Source organism: Acipenser ruthenus, chromosome 11 (assembly GCF_902713425.1).
Source record: "Acipenser ruthenus chromosome 11, fAciRut3.2 maternal haplotype, whole genome shotgun sequence".
NCBI classification, from domain to species: domain Eukaryota; kingdom Metazoa; phylum Chordata; class Actinopteri; order Acipenseriformes; family Acipenseridae; genus Acipenser; species Acipenser ruthenus.
This window is the reverse complement of record NC_081199.1, coordinates 27,569,173-27,581,934: the sequence shown is the minus strand read 5'-3', so window position 1 is coordinate 27,581,934 and position 12,762 is coordinate 27,569,173. Positions and strand designations below refer to the sequence as shown.

The following is a 12,762-nucleotide window of genomic DNA, read 5'->3' as shown; positions in this document are numbered from 1 at the left end:
CAATGAGCACTTAATAAAACAAATCCCCTGTTTCTTCTACCATAACACGGTAAAACATTATTTGTATTCTTCAGAGATCAGTACGGCTGATGTATTTAATAAATGGCAACATTATTATGTAGACTCGCTGTACTGCTGTTTGTGTTTATAATCATCTGTACAGAAAGTATTGTAACCAGTGCCACAGTATTACCAGTAAATCATAACATGATGTAGACAATGAGGGCCAAAGAGAGATCACATTCATGTGTAACATATTAACTGTACTTATCATATCATCCTATGTCAGCTTTTTTTTTGCCTCTCTTAAGACCATGAGTAAATTAATCATACTGACAGCCGCATTAATCACGCAGTGTCCACATTTAAAAGCAGTTAAATACAGCAGCTGTTATGTACAGTTCAGATGCTGTTCCTTTCAGTAAGACACTGTTCCTTTTCACTGTGTTAAAGTTGAATAATTCAAATTTTGGACATTTTTATGCCCAGTCATAAGGTTCTGATATAGATCCAGGTATATAAGGTCCAGGTAATAAAAGTAAATTTTTATGCCGTAGTAAATGAAACTTGTTTTCTCACCCTTTTGTCACAAATGTATCTGTTTGTCACATTTCTGTTTTTACATATATCTAGAGAACCACTTATCCTATTGTGATCAAACTTGGTTACATCATTCTTTGTCAGTATTATTAGACTATATTAGTTACAGACTATATTAGACTGATTTATAGACTGCGGATATTTGAAAGAAACTGTCCATATGTTCATCCATCCGTGCGTTTGTCATCCTTACATTTTTACATGTCCATACGATAGATGTGAGTCCTGGTGATCTACTTTGTCATGATATTGAAAGCTTTATTTTAGTTTTGATGGAGGATGTATATTACTGACATACTTTTAATAACGTGACTTTCTTCCTCATTGTTAAGGAGAGCTCAGCGAGGCCTCACATTATAAAAAAGACACCGGGTGTCCATTCTGTGGAGCAGTTAGAAGATTTGGGTAATTTGTATTATTATTGTTATTATTATTTCTCCACCTGCTTATATCTTATAACCCATTTCAGATGTGGACTTCATATGTAATCATAAACTCTTATTTGGGAAAATGTAACAGTATCAGTGACTTTGACCTTGTAACGATCACTCTGCACAACTGAGAAGCAGTTGCACTGTCCTCCCTAAGGAGATACTACTGGCCCTATTCCTATAGCTAAATAAGTCAGCAAGAGTGACAGACAGCAAAAGCAGGGACGTCAGAGGTGTCAATTTCACAAACAATCGGTTTATTATTGTGAACAATATTGTCAACAAATGAAAAAATGGACAACTGAATTAAATGAATAATGATAAGTAAGGAATTCAAATAATTGCAGGTAACAGGTAAGAATAAAGCTGGTACAGATGTAGGGACAAACAGAAGGCTAAACAGATTCGCAAAGTAGAAAATGAATGGTGTCCGGAGGGTCTCCAATAAACCCACACAGATAGACAAAAGACAAATAAATAGATACAGATGAAAAACAGTGACTTGTGGAAAAAATTACATTTAACAGTCTCTATGGCAATGGTGGGAGAATGACAGGTAGGCCCAACAAGTCCAGTAAAGCAGGGTAATTGAAATCCATACAAAGTAACAAAATAACAAAAAATACAGGAAACAAAGTATCAAATTAAAGTAGAAAAAATCCAAACAAAAAAGAAATGATCTCACCCACAAATAAGGCAGTCCAGCAAAGTGTCCCAAAATGATGGTGATAGTAGAAAGTTGAAAACATTGAGTACGTTGAAATTGTTGAGACTGTCCAGTAGTGTTGAGTTGAATGGTGAACAGTTGTTTGGAAAAAATCAGGAGGATCAGGAAAAAATGGAGACTGTCACACATAAAACAACAAACACTAAACAGACCTAGAAAAACAGCTAAACTTAAACAAGTAACAGTGAAAACAAAAAGAGGAGTTTAGACAAAGTGCAGCAACAAAAGAAAATGAACGGATGCACTGGAATTATCTAAGGATGTTAATGGATTCACTGAAATTTAAGTAGAGAAAATGCTGTAGTTAAATGGATTCCTCTGAAAAAGGGAGTCTCCCTCAGGCCTGATTAGCCAGCTTTAATACAACTGCTGGCTACTAAGGAGCTCTGAGATTGGAGGGGTGGAAATCTGAATGAGCCAATGGGGAGAGAGGATGAACAGAGGGTGGTTGCAAGGAACTATGGGAAATGAAGTTTTGACCTGGCCAGGCTACTGACCCTAATTAAAGGGACAGGTGGGTGAGACTTACACCCACATTATGTAGCATGGGAATTGCTACAACCTGTGACCTAATACTTGCCATCTTGTTGTTCAATCTTAGGTATCATAGAAGACATGTTATCCCCTTTGTGACACTAATTTTACTAAGCTGAAGCAACACACTGACTTCATATTAAGTTCAGAGTTCTATAAACACTGCATACTGAATATGCAATGTAGTAATGATACAGATCCCATGCCTTCTCAATTTTCATTTATGCATTGTGATGGGGGACTGCCCCGTCTTTATGAACGTGGTTGGGACTGGCAGGGAGGGGGTTAAATTCCTCCCTGCCAGGAAAACATGTGAGAATGTGGCTGGAGCCCTAATTGAATAATCAGCAATTATTGATTAATTGGGCTCCAGCCACAGGGGATAAAAGCCAGGGGAGAGGCCCTGGCTAGGGAGAGAGTTCTAGAAGAGAAGAAGTGTGTTTGTGTTTGTGTTTGTGTTTGTGTTTGTGTTTGTGTTTGTGTTTGTGTTTGTGTTTGTGTTTGTGTTTGTGTTTGTGTTTGTGTTTGTGTTTGTGTTTGTGTTTGTGTTTGTGTTTGTGTTTGTGTTTTGCGTTTTGCTGTGCTGCTGTGTGCTGTAAGTTTTTTTTGACCAGTGAAGGCAACGCCCAGCCTGGAAACTTTATTTGTAAGTTTAGTTTTGTGTTTATTATTTTGTGTTTAAAACCTTTTTTCTGGCCCTTGCCCTGATTTATTTTGTATTTTTGTTAATTAAAAAGCTTTATTTTGAACGTTTAAACTGTCTGAGTCTCAAACCTCTGTCATCCTTGTCACATGCATATACTTAGGGCTTCTGATTTTCGGTTTTAACCGATAAAACCTGATAAACCCTGATACAAAAAAATTTAAACGGTCTATAGCCAATAAACACCGGAGAACACCGGAAAAACTGTGGAAATGGTTCATCTATTCACGTTGACTTTACCCTTTTCACATTAAAAAAAATTACAAAAATAATAATAAATACATTTTCCCTGTGCTGCTGGGCAATGTCCCGCCTTCCTGACTTGTATCTATCATTGATTAGTTCTGAATACTTTAAACCCGCCCCAACTACTGAGTGACAGCACATTCCTACATTTCTACTGGAGACTCTGCTTGCGAGATTTAAAACGAGATTACAATCAGGATGGAGGATTGTTAGCGGGATTTAAAGCTGTATTACAGTTAAGACCCGGAGGATTTAAAACAGAATTGTGGCGAAATGTACAAAAATGCCTCCACACAAAAACCCCAGAAGAATGTGCCCATGACCATAGGGATTTTGTTGTGGAAGACAGTTTTTGGTCACAAAATCCCCTAATCTAGTTTCACGTTCCTTTTTTTTGATAGTCTTCCTTTTGGTGGGTTCTATTTCAAGTAGTTCCTTAAGACAGTTCTTATATTCAGAATGTTTTCTTTTGAGTTCTGTTGTGTTATTTCACTGAAGGCAACTATCACTAAAGGGGTTATATACATAGTTTGCATTGGTAATTACTTTATTTATTAATTGTAGAGCCCCTCCTGTGATACCACATTTAGAGCTCCTCAATATAATATACTGCAGAAAAATATTATCATAAAAACTCCCACTTCATGCTTAATGGCTGCCAAAAATGCAAGTAAAGTTAAACACAGTACAATTGGCAGAGGTGGAAATAATTCCCACTCACAGCAGTTTGATACACTCCAGATGTTACTGTGAGCTACTGTAAGTAAGCCATGCTTCTCATTAGCCATACATTATAAGTAGGGCCCTGTGAAAATCGTGATTTCACAGGCTGCGCGGAAATCGTGAAATTAGCCCAATACCACGATTTTTACAATATTCTTAAGAAATAAAAATAATGTCATAATAATTTGTATTTCATACAAAAAAAAATCACATTAACGAAACTGTACAGCTCTGCTATGTGCCTGCGTGTAATATTCGCCATGTACACTGTGCTGTGCAGTGATTATGTCATGTCACTATATGCAATCTAAGCGGGAAATTAAAATACTACACACTTCGTAAAAAAGAAAATGGATGTCTCTAAAAAGGCTAAAAATGTGTCTGCAGCAGATCACGTAAAGCAGTATTCAGCAGGAGTTTACACAGCAATGGAGGTAAGCTATTCTGTACGTCCTGCAAAGTTACTGTAGATCACTACCGAAACTCGTCTGTTGTCAGCAAGTATTCACCGAAAGAGAAAGATGGAAATCCAGAGCAGTACTGCAACCTTTTTACTTGCCAAGAAACAAAAAACGGTGACTTTCATATTCCAAAAGTCCACTTATTAAATTTTGACCTGATAGAGGCGTTTGTTTGTGCAAATATCCCTTTTGAAAAATTGTACAACCAAAAGTTACAGAAATTCTTCAGACAGAGTGTAGCAAATGGTGGAGCGATTCCTTCATCAGCCCTGCTGAGATGTGAATACTTACCTAAAGTTGCCGAGTATCACAAGCAGGAAATTATGGAATTGGTAAAACAGTCTGGTTGCTTGTCAGTGGTCACACTGATGAGTCGACTGATGCACAAGATCAGTATGGGTTACACATTGTATTTGTTTTGCAAGACCTAAATGGTGAACATGCATCTGATGTACTAGAACTGAAAGCTGCCCTTGCAGATACACTTTACCTACAGGCTGTTAATTACAACACCGTTTCACAAGCTATTGTAAAGTGCTTGAATAACTTTGATGTTAATTTTGATGTAAGTGCATTTGTACATTTGCTGTTTAAAAAAATAATAATAATCTGTTCACGTAATTTATAACATATTTATTTGCACATTGCATGAAATACGATACAGCCATGAATTTTAAAGAAAATGTTCACGATTTTTCACAGGGCCTTAATTATAAGTAACAAGCTCTCAGATGTTTTGGAGGATTTCGTCCTGCTTGTCAGGGATGCTCTGTAGAAGGGCTGCTTGGTAGTCAAGGCAAGCAGCAGGCAGGAAACGCAGACTCAGGATATGTGGTTCAGTGATGCAGAGGCGAACTTTTATTAAACGATAAATCAAAATACAGAACAAAAGTCACCTCTCTTCCAGGCCACTATCATCTCTTCCCAAGCTCCAAGTGAACTGAGGAGCTGTCCCCAAACTTGCATCAAGGCAATCTAAATTGGCAATCAGTTATCCAGTGTAGCCTATGCATGCCAAATTAAACACAAGTTAAAATATTTAAAACTGAAGGGTGACTGCCCTGTCACCTCCTATGTCTGGCTTGATTGTTGATTGTCTTAAAATCAGCCCTGTTCATTTTTTTCTATTTATATTTGTAATACTTTTTAGTTAATAACCCACTTCATTAAAACTGATTCCTCCTTCATGCTACGTAAAAACAGGAAGCTTGGCTAATATAAATACATATTTTGAAAAACAAAATGCCAGTTTCACAATAAGTAAAACAATTCAATCTGCTCCATTATTTTACAACACTGGGGTTACAGGGTTATAGACAAACTTTAATGAAATGTAGGATAGTGAACATTCAAATATAAGGTTTTTGGTTGAACTAACCCTTAATGAATTTGCATATTTTGTTGCATATGTTGTCTAAGCGTGTTTGGGGCTAAAGGGCATGGAGTTGTTATCCAGGAGTAATGTGTATCATTATGCCACATCAGACGTTTCCACTTGAATGAATTGCAGTTGTCTATGAAGAGATGGGTTGGCTATCAGTGTTGAAACAGTGTTTCATTTTATTAAAGCCAGATAAAGCTCTGTGGGGATATTGAATTAGAGAGGTGTAAGATGTGACTTTATGCAAACAAATAGGAAATGCTGAACAGAAACAGGAGAGGAAACTCCTAGTCTAGTTTTTAAATGTAACTTCCCGTGTCTTGCTAAATTTTGCTACTACTATAGCATTTTTCTAAACCAGTATGACCAGTAGGAAGGGCAATAAATAAATCTAGTGGGTTAAGTGGGATGAAAACCAATGGATTTTAGCATGGATAAATGCATTCAGATGGAAAATATCTTGCTTTGTTGTTAACCTCATTCCAAGCAGCTGAGTGAGAGTACATGTTGTACTCTTCTCCTGTTTCCTTCCTAGAGGACATTTCTTAGAGGAGTGCGGATCCCTGCAGGTGGAGCAGAAGCGTTTACATAAGAAACTGCAGTGCAGATAGCAGCAAGTAGAATGTGCGAAACTGAGTGTTTGAATGTATTTAGTCTACCATTTTTAAAACTCCCCTCACCATCTTTATAGCACTACACAGCAGATTCGTAAAATGCTGACTCCATACTTGCCAGATGTAGCCCAGTATGTGGTTTGACAAAAGGGCATAATGTCAGCATCTGGTAAGCAGAGATACAGTAACTGATACTGTAAAATTCCATGTGTTGCAAAACATATAAAAAGAGATATGGATAGCCACACAATGTTCACGCAGTGCTGTGCTGCCACTTCTCTCTGAAAATTGAAATGATGCACATTGGTTGAGGAAACTGAAGAATTACATAGCTAAATGATGGCTGCTGTGGATCACTTATTAATTTATTCACATTAGTGTCTATTCTTAACCACCACAATACGTTATTGAGACAGGGGAGACATTATCACATTGCTGACACAAGGAAACACAAGAATAGCTGAGAACAAATAGATTTAGCAACACTGGTCGATGGTGATATTCACTGGTCGATGGTGATATTCTTCCTACAGATGTCAGGACTGCCCAGTCCCTGACCACATTCCGGCGCCTCCTTAAGACTCACCTCTTCAAACAGCACCTGTAGAACTCCTCTGTTGTATCCTGGGACACTATCACCCTTCATTTAAATATGCTTTATTTTGCTCTTATCTGCCCCCTATTTTACTGCATTTAATCCTGTACCTCAGAATATTGTAATCTCCCAAGTGTTTAATCTGTAGTATTTTGTACTTAATCATATCCTGATGTAACTATCACTACTTAATCATATCCTGATGTAACTTTCACTATTATCTGCTGTATTATTGAATTGTGGTTTGTCACACTTGAGAATTATTGTATTTCTTGTTCTTATTGTATGACTTATATTGTAACACTTGAATGTATTTGTATTTGCTTGCGATTGTAAGTCGCCCTGGATAAGGGCGTCTGCTAAGAAATAAATAATAATAATAATAATAATTCAAGCAAAAGTTATAGAGGCTCACTAAATATGTGTTTTAATAAAGGGATCATCGACTGTAACACTTTTTTTGGCATAATTGCAATTGCAGTGGTAAGTTTGTGGTGTGTTCTTTTTAAGTCTGGGGTTTGATTTAATAGCGCTTTCAAACAGGGAAGTAAGTCAGGTCACGTATTTAATTTGTTTATATGAATCACCCCCTCAAACTTCGCAGTGAGACAAGTCTCCAATAATATTGTTGAGTGAGTTTATGATAAGTATTGTTCACAGTGTTTAGTTTCGTCATTAAAAGGAGTCCAAGATGGTCCTAAAAGTCAGCCAAAGTATTGTGGCAGCAGTGTGGAGTAGTGGTTAGGGCTCTGGACTCTTGACCGGAGGGTTGTGGGTTCAATCCCCAGTGGGGGACACTGCTGTTGTACCCTTGAGCAAGGTACTTTACCTAGATTGCTCCAGTAAAAACCCAACTGTATAAATGGGTAATTGTATGTAAAAATAATGTGATACCTGTATAATGTGAAATAATGTATAATGTGATATCTGTATAATGTGAAATAATGTATAATGTGAGATCTTGTAACAATTGTAAGTCGCCCTGGATAAGGGCGTCTGCTAAGAAATAAATAATAATAATAATTGTATTTGCACAGTAATTATACAGTTTGGACCTATCATATTTTCCAGTGATTCACAAGGCTTGCCTGTAGTTTACCATGATTTCAAAATGCTTTACTGTATTTTATTATTCTTTTACTACAGTTTACCATAGTCAACGTTTAGAAGGAGTGGTTTGAGTCATTGACCAGTCAGGCAATAAACTTACAACAGTTACGGTAGCACTGCTGTATGGTCATCAAGCTACCTCCCTCAGAGGGTTTCTAGTTTTGGCTGACCACCGGCATGGTTAATTCAGGGCACTGTAGCTGACCCTTAAAACTATTATTGTGTGAACGGCTCAATCTGTCTTGAAGATGGCTTTCATTCTTGGGATAATATGTTAAATGACAGAACACAGAATTCAAACACAGAAATATCTTTTTTTTTTTTTAATTTAGTCGTTGCCAATTATTTTTATTATTTTCAATTTGATATGTCCAGTTATTTGTAGGCTCAGCTCACGGCTACCACCCCTGCGCTGACTCAGGAGCGGCGAAGACGAACACACGCTGTCCTCTGAAGCGTGTGCCATCAGCCGACCGCTTTTTTACACACTGCGGACTCACCATGCAGCCACCCAAGAGCTACAGCGTCAGAGGACAACGCAGCTCTCGGGCAGCTTACAGGCAAGCCCGCAGGCGCCCGGCCAGACTACAGAGGTCGCTGGTGCACGGTGAGCCGAGGACACCCTGGCCGACATAACCCCCCCCCCCCCCTCCTCGGGCGACGTTCGGCCGATTGTGCGCCGCCCCCCGGGAGCTCCCGTCCACGGTCGGCTGTGGAATAGCCTGGACTCAAACTGGTGACGTCCAGGCTATAGGGTGCATCCTGCACTCCACGCGGAGCGCCTTTACTGGATGCGCCACTCGGGAGCCCCCCAGAAATATCTTTTAATAGATGCTGCCCTTCAGCTCAGCCGTGTAAAGTGGCCAATTGGCTTTTCAATATATTGTTACTTAGCATGTTTTCACAGAAGGGGATGCTTGGTTATAACTTTGTTTTGTAGTGTTCTGTGAGCCGTTACTTAAGGAATACACGTACCACATCGCATTTCATCAAGTTGTTTTTCAGAAGGTTAATCAGTAAATCAAATTTTACCAGTCTCTCTACTCACAAACAGGAATGTCATGTGCAATACAGTATTGTTGTAGCTTTGAAAACCGAGGTTATAGGAATGGCTCCTTTAGTTGGTTAAGTGTATGGCATTTACCTTTGAATGTGATCTTTCCCAAGTGGCTTTCACCATACAAGGTACTGGAATTGTAACAGTTTCCTGTGTTTGTTTTCAGGGGACACAGAGAAGACAGTGTCTCAGTTGGATCTCCTAGATGATCTTTCTTGGCTGAGGAGAAGGAGGAAGCGAGCGGTAAATACTGTGAATCCCCTTAAAAACAGCTGTGGCTCATTCCAGTGGGTGTATGTCATTCAGATCAAATTGATTGAGGACTTAGGGTTTACCCTAGTCTTTAATTAACTTAAATTTTTTTGAAAGGAGGAAAAAAAACTGCAAATATTGTGCTTGCCTTTATTTTGTGACCGTTTCATCTTTTCTCAGATGTATTGTTTGAGCATTAAATAATATATATTTTTTAAATTATTAAAATAATTATATAACTCTCGAGCACCCATCCATACCAGTATTCTTTTATCTGCAAGCTTTGTTTACCTTTTAAAAAACTGTAGTTTTTACCTCTGTATACCAAAAATTATCCCCTGAAGAAACTCTCAGAAGAGCGTCATTCTGTGCAGACTTGAGTCACTGGCCAAACTCAGCAAGACAAGAAATGCATCCACTGATAAATCACAATGCAGAATGATTTGTTTCAGGTTTTTTTTAAGATAAACAAAGCTTGCAGTAAGAATACTGGTATGGTTGGATGTTCAGGAGTTACATAATTATTTTAATGTTTAAACGTCCAAAAGGATACTAAACGACACATCTGAGAAAACATGCACAAAACAAAGGCAAGCAAAACATTAATAAACTTTCATGCCTATTAATATTCACTTTATGTACTACTATTCACAGTCTTTTAAGCACTCTGAAACTCTCTGCATCTCAGTTTTATAACATTTACATGGAATTTTCTCTTGTCAAAAATAAGAGTTAATTGAAGACTGGCATAAACTCTTTGAAAATGTGGACCTTAGTTTTGTCAAATTAACAGGTGTTTTTATCATTTCAAAAAATGAGCGACTGAAGTAAAAAATACGGTCCTATATTTTGTAGCTGAATACAACACGATAATCTCAATCAATTATTAAAAATATATATTTTACATTTTACTCAGCATTACAACTGCTATTGATGAAAAGGTCACTGGTTTGGCAGCCATGCACTGTCTACTGAACACATTCTTACAGGAGCATCGGAAATCAATGGACCAAATTTTAATATTTAACAGGAAATATTTACCGTACTGCTGAGGCAGTAACTTTTAAAATCAATAGAAGGAATGCTTTCCACTGGCAGGATAAAGTATTATGATTTTTTTTTCTTATGGTCTCCACTATCTTTTTGCTCTAACAGTATGTCTCTTAAAATTGCATTCAGTAGTCTTGTAAGCCTTTAGAGAGTAGAAGAAACAGCTTCCAAGCTTGGAAGGTTCCTGTCTTCGGATGGGCTTGGCACTATTAAAACACTAGTCAACTTTTTCCCCAGCATAGAATAAAAGTGAAAAAAATAGCTTTGCAAGTGAGCAACAGATGAGTAAAACTGCCCCAGTAATGCTGATCCTATTGCAATCTTTAAAATTCCCTCCATTTACATGAAGTAGAAAAGTATCCGGGTACACGCAGGCTTTCTAGCAATGCAGGTTTGTTGCCCATGGCCATGCATACGTCAACCACATGTTGCATTTACCATAGTTTATCATGGTTTGCCCTTTTTTAATATGCTTCCCCATTTCTCTCTGGGCTTATAATACTTACCTATGCTGTACCATGCTTTCAGTATGCTTTATTATTAGGTGTTTACTATGGGAAACCTTTAACCCTTTGCAGTCCATTTATTAATTGCGCGTCAGGCACGTCAGGTCTAATTAATTTTCACACGCGCAGTTAATTTTAGACACGCTGTTTAAAAGTATTTTTTTTCCACAGTCAAACGGGTTTAAATGGCCCTGCACATCAACAAAGCACTCACTAGGCATCTCCAGCCCCGCCCCACCCTTTCGTTCGCTATAGCTTTCACCTATGTAAGAAATAAATAATAATAAAAATAATAGTCGTACATACCGATCAATCATCTTCTGATCACTCGTTTTATCACCAAACTCCTCAATAATGCGATCCAAGTCATTATTTTATTACTATAACATCTCAAAAAAGCTCTGCAAATGTCCGTGTTCTCTGTGCGCTGATTCACTGGCAGCCAGCTTGTTTACTTACGACCGCCCTGTTATCTGATACCAGGGCCATGTATGACTATTCATGAGATACGCCTTTTTTTTTTTTTTTTTTTTTTCGACTTGTCTCGGCTCCTGTCGCTCCCACTTGACAATTGAATGGTTTTCTCGGCTTTTTCTGGAGAAACCCGTTTTTTGCGTTGCTATAATGATGTCGGACCCAGTCCGACAAAGTACCTGAGAGGAATAATTGCAATGTCGGACCCAGTCCGACAATGGACCGCAAAGGGTTAAAAGGGAAACTGCTTAAGTTATCACCCATCGCTTTCAGCACAGAGTAAGCATGCAGGGCGGACTCGACACAGCAGGCTGATACCATAGCAGTTACACAAACTGATGGTTCCTCATGCAATTATTATCTTTTTCATTCATTTTTTAACAGGTGCCTCGTAATGTTTTTGAAGAAATGAAGTACCTTGAACTCATGATTGTCAGCGATCACAGGACGGTGAGTCTCATGTTGTCTTCTTGCTGAGAAACAGACAAAACTCAAATGTTTTAGAAATGATATATCTGGTAAAAGAGATGGGTGTTTGCAGTAAGTCTAAGAAAAAAAATATATATATACTGTGCATCAAAAGAAACTTAGCACTTATATTTGAGCAGCAAAAGAAACGTATCACTTATATTTGAGCATCAAAACAAACTTATCACTTATATTTGGATAAAGTTCACTTGATGTGATTGAAAAATGACAAACTCTTTTAGAGCAGGTGCAGTGACTTTTAATTGTTCTGATTAACAATTGACATCATGAAGATGCTGCAAAATGATCTGTCGATCTTGGGCAGATGTTGTGACTCTTGGTCTCCCAGTTCGTGGCCTGTCATTCTGACAGTGTGTCTGGTTATATCATCTTGCCAGGTTTGAAATAGCTGGCTGTGAGCACCCAAGACTGCAAGCCACAGTACGCTGCCCTAGTCCAGCCTCCAACATGCCGATTGCACGAAGGCGCGGCTCTCTTGACAGACGTGGCATATTGTTTTTTTATGTGATTTTCTTTATTGTTTTTATTCAAGCTTGCAATTCAACAGCTGAAATCACTCCATATCCAGTGTCCAATCAACTGTCTCACTAATTAGGTGATTAAGTGTATATGCTTCTGTCATAGTCACTCAAGCGTGTCATGGTCAAGGATGAATGATCGAGTGATTAAAAATGTAATATTCCCAATTTCACTGGCGTGGACTTAGAGCATTCAGTTTTAACGCACTGGATAACTGCCCTATATCCAACCAGCTTTACCTTTATTAATAGTATTGCGTTAAACTAACCAAAAAAATTGATACAGGCTGC

General features: G+C 38.1%; 1 protein-coding gene across 3 annotated transcripts in view; it reads left to right on the top strand.

Annotated features, from left to right (window-relative positions):
- Window positions 1-12,762, top strand: part of LOC117427008 (disintegrin and metalloproteinase domain-containing protein 23-like) — a 56,770-nt gene that overhangs the window by 22,260 nt on the left and 21,748 nt on the right. For all 3 annotated transcript variants that reach the window (XM_034045337.3, XM_034045338.3, XM_059033579.1), the window contains exons 7-9: window positions 933-1,005; window positions 9,349-9,425; window positions 11,849-11,914. In XM_034045337.3, coding sequence (XP_033901228.3) covers window positions 933-1,005; window positions 9,349-9,425; window positions 11,849-11,914 — 216 coding nt within the window. The remainder of the gene's footprint in view (window positions 1-932; window positions 1,006-9,348; window positions 9,426-11,848; window positions 11,915-12,762) is intronic.